This window comes from Haliotis rubra, unplaced genomic scaffold (genome assembly GCF_003918875.1).
Source record: "Haliotis rubra isolate DU_JTF1 unplaced genomic scaffold, ASM391887v1 Scf706, whole genome shotgun sequence".
NCBI lineage: Eukaryota > Metazoa > Mollusca > Gastropoda > Lepetellida > Haliotidae > Haliotis > Haliotis rubra.
The window spans coordinates 14074-27901 of NW_025767420.1; the positions used below are offsets into that span (position 1 = coordinate 14074).

At 37.6% G+C, this 13828-nt stretch overlaps 1 protein-coding gene across 1 annotated transcript in view; it reads left to right on the plus strand.

Moving 5' to 3' along the window:
* The first annotated feature begins 2759 nt into the window (after positions 1-2759).
* Positions 2760-13828, plus strand: part of LOC124259012 (coiled-coil domain-containing protein 24-like) — an 88961-nt gene continuing 77892 nt past the window's right edge. The window contains exons 1-2 of the mRNA XM_046693077.1: positions 2760-2882; positions 12179-12399. Of these exons, the coding sequence (XP_046549033.1) occupies positions 12226-12399 (174 nt within the window). The 5' untranslated portion in view covers positions 2760-2882; positions 12179-12225. The remainder of the gene's footprint in view (positions 2883-12178; positions 12400-13828) is intronic.

Sequence of the window (13828 nt, forward strand, 5' to 3'; positions counted from 1 at the left end):
TTAAATTTGGTTTAAATCAGGACTAAGGGCTGGCCACTGCATAACGTTGACACCGTTCTGCTGTAGGCAGTCCCATGTAGCTCTGGCAGTATGGGCCCGGGCGTTATCATGCTGGAAAATGTTGTTCCAGTGACGTGCGAAATGTGGTATAGCTTGGTCGATGTAGTTCACCGCTGTGATGCGGCCTCCTCTCCCTGGACCAAGGTTCTGGAACATAACAGGACCTCTCGTTCAGGACTATTCACCCCATACCATGATGCTTGCACCTCCCCGTGAGTCTCTTTCACACACATTGGTCTGAGTAACGCTCGTCGTCGTCGCCATATTCTTGTTCTGCCATCTGCTGTTGATACGCAGTACCGACTCTCATCTGAACAGAACAGTACTCCATTGTCTGTATCGCCAGTTTTGGTGTTGTAGGGCAAACTGTAGACGTTCGCGCCGATGACGAGGGGTGAGGATAGGTCCACGGTAAGGTCTACGGCAATGGAAGTTCCCGCTGTTAAGACGTCGGCGTACTGTATTAGTACTGATTGTTCTTCCGTGTGTTCCCACTGTCTGGCGTGCTGTTTCGGATGCATGCATGAAGGGATTCTGTACATGCTGTCGCACAACATGGCGGTCTTGTCGCCTTGTGGTCAGCCTTGGTCTGCCAGTATGGGGGTGATCATTTGTGGTGTTGGTGGCCCGGAAACGTTGCTGCAGCCTTGAGATGGTCCGAACGTTGACCTGGAAATGATTGGCAACGGCTTGTGCAGTGTGGCCAGCTTCAAGTCTTCCTAACGCCTGGTTCCTCTGAGCTGTCGTGAGTCGCGGCATCCTGCTGACGTTGTAATGTGAATGTTTCAACCAGGTTTGGGGGGTGCATTTTATAGGGCTGGTCCTTGTGAACAGCACGTGCAGCATAAGTTGCATGAAAAACATGGAGAACACCGTACCATCTCCGAGATCAGGTTGCGTTTTTGAGACCATTTCCTGGGTTCCATTCTGAGTTTGGGAAGGAATGTCTTTGCTCAGGTAAAGTTAGAGATGTTGTCAAAAATATACAATCAAAACATTAAATGAGTTTACAGTTATCCGTTTCTGCGAAGGACAATTCCAAACTGACGTTTCTTTTGCTGCTTGGAATATATAACTTGGATTCAGTGAGTGACAAAAATCACGAAAACCTTTTCCTTTATGTTTAGTTTAGAGTTATCTCCCTTTGTCGGGTACTCGAGTCCTGGAATTTGCCGTACCCGACCCGTTGCCGGTTACTCGAGTACCCGTCAGAGCCCTAATAGGAAGCGTGAGGAAATCTGAAAAAGAAAAATATTTGTGAAAATAAATGTATTTAACATTATTAAAAATATACTGAATACTGAAAGCGAACACTATACAATACAATACAATACAATGCAATATAGTTTATTAGAGTCTCACCATTTGTACAGCAAGAGGTAAAATACAGCATTTAGAATATTAAAAGGGTAAACGTACAAATGCCACCCAAGAAGGTTATGAGAGACTATATTTTACAAAATTAGTGTACTTTATAACTGTGTAGAAAGAGATAAAAATGTTACATATTATATTATGATTATATGCACAATATACAAATATAGATAATAGGAATTTAAATGATGAAATACACAAATAAGGATAACATATTGAGCGGTTGTTAAATTATACATAAAGTAATACATAACTTAAAATCCAAGTCTTTGGGTTCGCTAGGACAATCACCGGTCTGTGATAATTTATCTTCCGCGCTGCTTGGCTCAAAGGTGGCAGGAATGGGCAGCTGGGTTCACTCTCGGCTCTGTATATCTCCTCGGCCATCACGCCAGACGACTTGTAATAGTCACCAGACTTGGCGACATCCCTGATCTAAAGAAATGGACACTTTAACTATATTTCAAATTGTTATACTAGTTAGTTAGTTATTTGCTATATAGCGTCGCACGCACAACTAAGGTATTTCGGCGACGGGGTAGTACACTTATTAAGAAATGATGGGGAAGAAAAAAAGAAATTTTGAAAGAGTGGTGTTACTAGTATTCTTCTGTATTTGTTCTTTATTAGATCTGGTCTTTTTGTTGTAGAGTAAGTTTTGAGAGCTTGTATGGAGCTTAAGGAATCCGTAAAAAATGCAGATGGTAGTGCTTATGTAGATACCAAAACCAGTATAATTTCCACGTTGGTCCTAGGATCCGTCAGTATACATGTGGAGATTATCTTGTGGATTGTAATTTTGTTGTATGAATTCTTACACTGTGAATATATTAAGCATATTGTGTTCAGTAAGTTTTGTGTTGGCAAGGATTTTTGGCAGTAATACTGGAGGAAGAGATTAGTAATATGGGTTTGTATTATATTCGGCAGTATATAAATCAAGTTGTTTAATTTCCTGTATTTTTTGTCCAAAAGGTTTTGGGTATTTGCCTTTATTGATAATTATTTTAGTTTCAATTGCTTGTGCACTCCGATCGCGAACATGTACTCCCCCGGTATAGCGCGAGCAATGTAATCGTTGAAATCACCAGTCGAATATTCTCGAGATCTCTGTTACGCAACAAAAGTGATGAAGAATGTCATAATGCTAATGGCCAGCACAAGTTCAGATATATTATCCATGTCGGGTGCCAAAGAATGAACCAAATCATGTACGGATTTGGTACTAGTATTTCCTACAAGGCAGTCCTAACTGCGCCGGTCTGTGGGTCTACACCGGACGATATAGGATACATTCAACCGGAAGTGCACAGTTGACCCGACACCGTAATGTAAACGAAATGGTGGCGTCATGGAATTCATGACAACGCCTATTTCGATAATGCATTAGTAGAATAACGTGAGAATAATCAATTACATCCAGTGAACTATTCCTCCTCTCTAAAGGTAAATATTACACGTTATCGGTGACTCCATTTCTTTCGTGTTTCCTGTTCAGGCAAAACGTTCTTCCTTGTAGTCAGGCGCACACCTGCACACGCGAGTTTTCCTGTCACGATAACAACTACAGTAGGGTGTGCGCCTTTTACTTTACTGTGTGTATTCTTACCCTTCTCTTAAAATATATCCTAAAACATCCGATAATGAAACAGGTACGCAAATAAAGCAGTTGCGATTAAAGGGATATACCTAACCCCCTGCATGCCAAGTGGGTTTTTTTTTTCTGACTCACGATCTGAAAAGTGAACGTTGTGCGGGTATTTTCGTTCGTGCTGCAACTTTTCTACCTACATAAAGTGTAAATCACTTGGAGACAATTTGCTGTTGTCATCATCATCATCATCATCTTTATTTCCTCCATTCGGAGATAAATGTGAATATATTTACTCATTTGGACAGTCATGGAGCCTCTAATATCGCTGTAGTTATGTTTTTGCTATCAGGATTATGAACACCTACTGACATTTGGCATTTTATATATATTTTCAGTTGACTGATGTTTAATCTTCATTTCTGTCACAAATAATGTGAGGTGAGGTGAAATTGGGTTTTATGTCGTACTTGAGAATATTTCGCTCATATGACGACGTGCATGCGCGTGTAAGTGTATGTGCGGCTGCTTGTACTAGCCCAGACTGAAGCTGGTTTTATAGTGCTAGCCCACTGAGATACCGTGCCACAGTGAAGCATGACTACCCCTCTCAGACACATTATACTGACTCCGAGCCAACCAGTCCTTGTTGTACCCATTAATGCCGAGCGCCAGGCAGGGACCAACAAGTACCATATTTTAACGTGTTTTGGTATGACACGGTCGGGGATCGAACCCACGACCTTCCGCTCTCCCGGGCGGACACTCTAACCACTACACCACGAAGGCGGTCCACAAATAATGTATCACATAGTCACAACCTGTTTAATACGATCGTTTAATCCCGATTGCCTCGTTTGACACGGAAATACTGAGGTTTTGAGATGGGGTCACTCTTCTTTGAATGGAGGCACAAATAGGTTGTGCAACAAAGCTTAAGGTTGGGCTGTTTTTTAGCATCGTAATGGCGGGTAATACAAAATGTCACGATTCGATGCTGAAACCTGAATTAAGATCGTTTTTTCTGGCAAGGGGCATGACTGTGTGTCAAATTACACTTTGACACAACCGCGTGAGTTTGCTAACAAGGCAGTTGAACTTGGATTACCAGTGCTAACGACTCCCGATGACACGGCTCCATTCCTTTTGGAGAGATGTATGGTAGTTGTTGACAGTGATGTTTCCCTTGGGTGTGTCGCCCAAACTGAAATTCTGGACTGATAACCTGTCTTTGCTTCCCATTTTATGTCAACCTGACATCCTAAAGTACTGTCGGAAATGCTAGAAAAATGCTTTTTGACTTATATTTAAAATTCAGAGGTATTACAGTTACTTAAATAACAAATATCACTTCAAGAAACATCTACCTAATGTAGACCGGGGGAATATATTTAGAGACATGCTCTAAACTGTGTTTTTACTGATGAAAATACCAAAAACTTAGAAAAATAAGGGGTAGTTGGACGTTATTTGAAACAAACATTAACTGCCTGTGTTACGTCATCAGAATGCACGGTATCGACAGGTGAAATTGACACCTGAGCACACGCTCGGGCGAGGGTCATCTCAATAGATGTTTTCTGCAAAATGTTGAATATGTGTAGGTATAGTATCATCAGTTATGTAAGGGATCATTTGTGTATGTGTGTTTGTTGTGACATAAACTGTACATTGGAAAGAATCCTATCACTTGTGGTATCTTATCGATTGATTGTAGAAATGTGCAACGTTTTAATAAAGCGTTTTGCATGTCAACAGTATAGTTCATTGAAAAAATATGGATGTAATTCGGTCAGTTTAATCTAGTTGTGAACATTGGCCAAAGATATATTATATATATTTTTCTTCTCATAAAGTTTGTAGACCGTCCGTCTAAGCACTCCCTTGTCAAAGTTGTCAAGGATGGTTTTACGTCTCGGTTTTGCATATATGAGACGGTCCCTGTCTTGTCTGATTTGTTTACAATATTGTAAACTTGTTGGTAAGACATGCCAACAGCTCTACAAGTTCTGTAATAAACCCTCTCTACACTAATGAAAGGTTTACCTCTGTCTTTTTTAAGCAGAAAAAAACTATAAACCTTTGCAACAATCGACTGCAAATCGTTGGCCATAGTGCACGCTGTGATAAAGATGTGCATGCATGACGGGAAACCTATTTCTCAAGACTTAACATTTATATTAATATTTCTTCAATACAGAAAACGATAATTAAGTAAAGTAACACAAACATTCAACATTTATTTGTTTAGGAAAACGTTAATTCATATTTTTACACCACCTGTATTATTAACATAAATGTAAAGACTATTTCAGATTTCTGTTGTTGAACTCTGAATAAATCTTAAGTTGCTGTTTTGGTACCAAATTCTCTCCTGTAAACTGCCCTTTAAATGCATGGGGATGTTAAATCGATTGAAATAAAAATTAGGTAGACAATAGGCGAGTTGATATATTGACAACATAGTACATTTATCACCTTTATAAAGATATTAAGGCTAAAAAGGATTTTTCTAGCATTTCCGACAGTACTATAGTTTACTTGCTTGGGCATGCAGGTTGGAGTAAAGAGAGGCTCAAGGGGTTCAGGAAGGAGAAGGGATACCGATTGCATATCGATGGCCATGTCCATGCAGTTGAGCTTCATAGTTTGACACTTGATCATGTGTATGAACGAGCCCATTGCACCCATGAGACATCACAGTCTGACAAGGCCTACCTAACCTGGTGTCTACTGGAGAGGGGAAATGCTAGTATTGTCTCAGGAGGATGTGAACGTACAGGGTAAGTATTATTTTTTTTGTGTATTTTCCTACAAATTATTGAATTTCCTGAATCAGTTGAATTATGTCAAGTGAAGTGTTACAAAACAATTTTCAAAGCTACAATGTTTATTAGCCTTTTCAAAAATTCATAGTAGTTATTAAATAAATTCTGTTTCATATTTTTTTTCAGTGATGAGGGTGCTTGTAAGCATGTTGTTGCCCTACTCTTCAGCTTAGTGGACTGGTCTGACAAACGTGGACAGGAGTACAGAGACCTGCACAGATGTCAAGTGTGTTTGGGACAATGCAAGGAAAGAGTCTTTGCCACTTAAACTAGCTGACATTAATGTAGCAGGGCAGTGAATGTAACAAAACTACAAACACACGCTACTGGTGTGAGCTATTGCCCAAAGGAGCATTTATTAGTCGAAAATTCACCCTGAAACATTTATAGAAATAATGATACATTACTGACTGAGTTTGGTTTTACGCCGCTTTTAGCAATATTCCAGCAACATCACGGCGGGGGACACCAGAAATGGGCTTCACACAAATGATACATTAATAGCACATATGATAGAATCATCAATATTGCAATAGTTCATACTAGTAGTTATAAACAGACTAACATACAATACACAGTAAGGTTACAATCAATCTTACCAAGTATATTGCACGATATATGTTGATAAGTATTCTAATTGCAATGAGATTATGAGCTTTTTACAAATTGGGAAAGACTTCCGCCCAAATCCCCCCCTTACATTTAATTCTATTCAAATCATATCACCTGAATATATATTCCTCATGTGATAAGGATGAGTTTTAATATGTTTCTTTAATTGTATCTGAACATACTGAAAGACATACCCAACTTCTGAAAATGCCTCTCAAAGAAATTTATCCTCATCGTTAAAATTAAGGGGGGATACGGGTGGAAGTCTAACCCCCTGTGGATAAGACTGAGGTGTCGACCAGCACAGCAACGTGTGTATATATCCAGCATATATCTGAATAAAATTTATATACTCTCATAACTAAGAGTAACACATTTATACAATTTACATACCACTTGAAATGTTAATGCCGTATATATTGCATACAAATACCTAACCACAACAGAATTTAAATAAGACTATTCTGCAACACATTCAGACTCTATCTCATGCACACAAGAGTAAAGATATAGGAAAGCTGTTTGTTAGTAATATTAAAGCTTACAATTTATAAGCCTGGTTTAGCATATTTATGTAAACAGATAATGGATGAGATTTAGAAAATATAAAACGCTTAATTTACTTTAATAGAACAGGTTTAATGTACTGCAACATATAAATGCAATAATATAAATATATAGAGATATATTGGACCTACCTGATGTGAAAGGTTTTCTTGTCAACTTATCTGTGGAGTGACTTTGTGCAGACTGAGTGCAAGCTGTTAGACAAAGGGCTTAACTTGGAGGGTTAGCTTGGCCAATCAGTTGAGCACATCATGGTTTTGAGGGACACATCACCTATATCTTAACTATCCTGGTCATAAATATAGATATGTTACAGTGAATATGTCAAATCAGTGATTTTGTAACATCACTGAAAATTTCAGGGATTTTATAAAATTCCTGATTCACTCGGTGGTTTCACAAAATCCCTGGAATTCCTAGGGGTTTAACAAAATCCCTGAAAATCACAACAATTTTTTTACATATTCCCAGAAATGAATATATCGCATTCTCAGTGTTTGTTTTGACAATACTGCTTGTAAATATTGCATGTGTATACAGTAACCAAAGATAAACAATATAAATTGCATATATTAAGGACACAGATTGTCAAATGAATGAAGTCTTCAATAATGAGCATAGTCAAGTTAGCATTTCACTTCCAAAAACAATGCTGGAATGTGGCCTTAAGTATAAACTTTGACAATTTCACCTCCCAGTTTCTTTGATTATGTTAAGTTTAACATGAGAAACAGTGATTGTGAAGAAATTAATTCACTTCCTGAGGGTCAGTCAGATGATAAAAACTGGTTTAAGTATCGATGTGGTCGACTGACTGCATCTGTCTTTCTAAATGTGTTAGCTTACAGTCAAACTAAAAGAAAGTGACAATTACATACTAAAACAAGTCATGTCTGAGTACAGAGGTAAATCTGCTGTTAGTAGTACTTATGCTTCTTCAAGATTAGCACCGTGTTGGCCTGAATGTTTATGTTCCAGGATTATTAGTAAATGAAAATATGCCTCATCTATGTGCCAGCCCTGATGGCGTTGTACATTGTGAATGTTGTGGTAAGAACCTTTTAGAAGTTAAATGTACTTACAAATACAAAAATTGCAGTATTGACAAAATTTGTTCTGAGAAGTACAATGTGTATGAAAATGAAAATGGAGTGATAAAGCAGAATAGGTCTTCAACTTGGTTCAAGCAATTACAGTGCCAAATGGCAGTTGCAAATGTGCAGTGGTGTGATTTTGTTCTCTATGTTGAAGGTACCATAAAAACTGGAAAGCATTTGATATATATTGATAGGATTTTTTTTTGACCAAATGGAATGGAAAAAAGATTTTCAGAAAATAACCTCTTTCTATGAATCATTCATTGCCCTAAACTGTTGTCTTATATTGATCTGCAGTTGTAGTCCTGTAAATTATTGATATGTTAAATGTATGTGAGAAGTGTAAAAGGTCAGTGAGACATGCATATACAGATAGTCTCATCCGAGAGTCATTTGATATATAATATTTCACTACAAGTCGATAAACATAACAAAACTCAGAGTCTCACCAAATACTGACTCATATTAATTTTAATACTTACTGGCATACATAATAGTATGTCAGTTGAGACAACATGACATTATGGAACGTAAATTGAAATTTATTTCTGTACATTTGTTCAGCTAATATTCATAACAGAGCTTGGGATTTCAGCATCTAATACTATTACATCCATTTCTAAAACAAGAACATGTACATGAAAAAGTAATAAATATTATTACTATAATTACTATATAGTATTACTCCAGGGGATACTGTACATTTGTTGTATATAGACTTATCATTATCATTATGATTTGACAACAAAACAAATGTACTGTTAAGTGAATTAAATGGGGATATCTGTTATGTAAACAGTTGCAAGCTTTCATAGAAGCACTTAATGACAAACATCAAGGTTACATTTAGTAGCAAGTTTTCTACCTCGCATTTCAATGTATTTTCCGTATTTGTCATCTTTTACCTGTATAGCTTGTGTGAAATCCATATTGATTTGTTGAGTATTGTAATGATTGATCATAGTCCAGATCTGTATGATGCTAATAGAATAATTGAATGTGGCTATAATTATGTACAAATGATTGCATGACAACTATTGTACAGCACATTGTAAACCAAAAGTCACTGTGTTCTTTAATCTGATTGGTTGAAAAACGTGATCAAATGGTATTTGATTCCCGGAAATTCTCTGCGTATTAATACATACAAACATCGCTCACGTCATTGTATTGTTACGTCGTCAGCTGTGATGACGTCATTAAAATCATATTGTGACGTAAAGTCCGAATGATGTCACAAATGAGCAGTTCTAGATGCTACCATGGGAGACAGCCGAAACGGCCGGCTGATGACATTTCACTGCTGTACCCATACTCGATGTCAATGAGTGCAGACACAAAAAACGTGTGTGGACCTTTTGGTTTACTTTTGTGTTTACAATGTCGATAAACATCATGTGTTGGCGAATTTCCGGGTGTTATTGTTATTTCCGGCTGACGCCGTCGGTTCCAAATGAACTCCCGTGCTTCAAATACCCAATAACACCCGGAAATTCGCCAACACATGATGTTTATCTCCGAAATATCAACAATAAACCATGATGTATCAAAAAATAAGTATCACATTTGTTATTTTTTTTTACAGAATTGAATACAAGACACTGTTCCATCAAGCCAAAATAAATACATTATTTTTTCACAACAAGTATTAGAATTGAATTAGTTCCTGACTAGTTTTGGCATGAAATTGCAAAAAAAACCGCACACACTTTCACCTTTTTGTTAAGTGGTTTCACTTCCCTAGGAATGATGTTACTTAAGTCGAAAACATGTTAGTCTGTGTTTAGCTCTCTCGACAAGTTTAGCAATGTTTCTTGTCTTTTTAATTTCACTCGAATAAAAAGAGAATACGAACGAAAACGTAACTTTTGATGGGAGTAAAGTTATTCTAAAAGTCACCTTCCGTGAATAAAATTGAACAAAAAGTTTGTAAAATCGCAATAAAAACACAAAAAAACGTACTTGTATTTCCACCTGTTACGGAAACACCTGACAGTTAATGAGCAAAGGGGGTATCACGTGACATGACGTCATATGTGCCTGTTGCTGATGGCTTCCTCTTTGGTTTTACCTCACAACTTAACAGTGTCCATGGTTTCTGAAGCAGTAAAATATGTTCCTGATGTCACTTCTGAAATGGATGTTAGACCGTATCAATACGATCCGATTTAACATCTTGCAAGACAATCTTCCAGTGAAGATGAGAAGAAGAATCAAGTGAAACGAAGGCAATTCATGCTGGTCTACTATATCACACCACACCTCTCTAAAATTAAATAATGCATTTCTCTCAATAATACTATCAGCCCTCGGAAACTACCATATACTTTATTCAAAAACAAATTACATATTTAGATTACAATATTAAATTAAAAGGTTCAAATGAATTTATGCAACGTTGTGTAGCCATGTTTTTGTGGTTCGGCTCTGGGCTGCTGCTCAAGACAACACAAGGCAATGGTGATGATATAAATTTTATTCAAATGATGGATGAAGCTGTTGCTGAGGGTCAAGCCTGAGAAAGGGAAAAAATGTTTCCAGCTCAACCCAAAAAGTACTAGAATCTGTACTTTACTAAGAAAGTGTAATCCCAAATATAACATATGTTACATTTGACCTCTTTCTAAAATGGCATTGTGTATTTCATAGCTTTCGGCCGTGGGAGCCGTGCCAATTAACACTCATCAGAGGGGTACACAAAGTCCGCAGTCTAGACTACCAGTTGTCTGACTTCCATTTTTGTGGAAGCCGCTGTGTCTGAGCGGTCTAGGTGTCTGACTTTGAGTGCTGGCGATTAGGTGCCTGACTCTGAGGGTGTGGGTTCAAATCCCGAATGGGACTCAACCCAAGAAGTACTAGAATCTGTACTTTACTAAGAAAGTGTATTCCCAAATATAACATATGTAACATTTGACCACTTTCTAAAATGGCATTGTGTATTTCATAACTGTATCTTTGCCATGTGTATATGTTTACAGCCCAATTTGTGCTTGAATATTTGTCAATGTACCACCTATGTAGCTGTTAGACTGCTACTAATAGTATACTGATTGCTTACTTACTAAAATGTTTACTAAATAGAGTACAAAAGGTTGTGATTAATGGTTTCCGTTCCAAATTAAGACCTGTAATGACTGGTGTTCCTCAGGGTTCAGTCTTATGACCACTACTTTTGACTATAAACATAAATGACATAGTTGATGGAATTAACAGTAACATTAATTTTTCTATCCCCCTATTGATTGATCTCTATCCTCAGCCTTACCCCAACTACTGTCTGCGACACCCGTCCTGGTTTTGCTTTTGAGACAACCCCTCCTACCTGTTTCATTTTATAGTGATAGTGAGACTCCATGGTAACTACATCCTCAATAGTTTCAGTATTAGAGTTATTATTTTTAACGTCTGCTGTCGTTTATAATGAAGCTAAGTCTAACTTCAAAATGGGCATTTAAAACTTGTCCATTGTAATACAATATCATCGCACTCTAATTTTCATAAAGCCATGGTCTGTTCCAAATAAGTCGCTTTGGACTTAGAAAATAACCACATTGCTCATTTCTGCACTAATCACTCCTCAGTAAAGTCCTTTTTCTACGTTTACTATCTCCCTACCACTGAGACTGTAGTAAGGCATATAACTACTTTACATATTAGCTACATAAATTGTAGATATAAATGCGAAAAAATATATGAAAAATTGCATTTCCGACAGTACTTTAGTGCACCAAACTTTTCACATAGGTAGGTCTGGTGGTGTACTGGGGCCTTTTGGTAGTTTGGGATTTCTGAAAAAAAATTTTTTTGCGTTTCCATGGCAACAAGTTTGACTTTGATTTAATTTGGTGGTAGTGCTCCTTTCAATACTCTCCTTCCAATTTGCTATATACATGCCAAAACATTTGAAATAGTCATAACTAGTTGATATATTCATAAAGAGTATTTTGCCATTGCGGAGAATATTGATGACTTTGTCTTCTTGTTTTGCACTTGTATCTAAATTTTTGTATGTGTATCTTTTCCATAAATATTTTGTGTAAAAGAGTTGTCTAATTTATATATTTCAGTTATCTGTCTCAGTTTAACGACTGGAAAGATGGCCAGTATATCTGTTCCTCCACTTGACCTTTCCCTTGGAGTGCAAAGTTACAAGCCACCGCTGTCACTATGGCAACTAGTGGAAGACGTTGTTAGTTCACATGAGCAAGGGGAAGTTAAGAGGATTTTGGGAGAAAGCCTTGTTGACCAGAGTATTGAACTTCATGAGGAGGTTTGTAATTTTGACAAATCAAGTTGATCAAATTAGTATCAATTCTTTTTCATAGAGATCCTCCTTGGGGTACATATAAGCAATAAAATGTCCATTTTAATCCCTACGACAGTTGTAACTGTATTTTGAATAAAAATATTTACAAAACAAAAACTATGTTTTTGCCTTGTGAGACCACCCCTACAGGGCCCCACGGAACCCAGACGACCAAGAGCAGGTAACTCTAGGCTATAACCTCAAACCTCACTTTCCATGCTGTCGTTCTGAGTATCAGACGTGTGTGGTGCCCTTGCCTTCTAACAAGAGTTTGACTTAATTCCTGTGACAATGAGTGTTTCTTAGACGGCTACTGTATGTATGGTTCTCTTTTTTCCTGCATGGGCGATTTAGAATGTGTTTCAGATATTATTTTCATTCATCTTTTGTTGCGGGGGATATACAAATGAGTTACGTGTGTCCGTCGTACCGTCCATGCGTCCGTCACACGTTGTCCGAAGCATATCTCCTAAACTATTCGTGATAGCTTAACCAAACATGGTACACAGGTCAACCATGATCCCTAGATGTGCCTTTTGGGGGTTAGACCCAGCTGCAAATTTATTTTTTGCGGTTTCCATGAAAACATCACTTAGGCTGTGACTATGAGGATGTCATCTTGTCAGGAGCAGATCTCCTAAACTGTACGTGCTAGCTTCATCAAACTTGGTACACATATCAAGCATGATCCCTAGATGTGCCTTTTGGGGTTTAGACCCAGATATGAATTTTATTTTTTGTGGTTTCCATGGAAACATGACTTAGGCTGTGACTGTGAGGATATCATGTTGTCTGGAGCAGATCTCCTAAATTATACATGCTAGCTTCATCAAACTTGGTACACGTATCAAGCATGATCCCTAGATGTGCCTTTTGGGAGTTAGACCCAGATATGAAATTTATTTTTTGCGGTTTCCATGAAAACATGACTTAGGCTGTGACTATGAGGGTGTCATCTTGTTGCATTTCCATGGCAACAAGTTATGCTTCAACTGAATTTGGTGGTAGTGCTCCTTTATGGAGCAGATCTTAAAAACCTTTCAACACTCTCCTTCCACTTTGCTGTATACACACCAAAAACATTTGACATAATCATAACTAGCAGACATATTCATAAAGAGTATTTTGCCATTGAGGGGGATATTGATGACTTTGTCTTCTTGTTAGCCTTGTGTCTTTCAATGCTTAGTGGTTTAGTAGTTGTTTGTGTTTTGTAGTTAGGTTATATATGCAATATATATTTACTATATATATGGTGTTTTTCCGCTGGTAATTTTACATTGTTCAGTTCAATTACGCCTCATGTTTCTTGATTGCAACTTTTTTGCTGGTAGGTTTGTACGTAGCATGCATTAGTTTTTCTCATGTTGTGTCTACATTAATGTTATGCTAT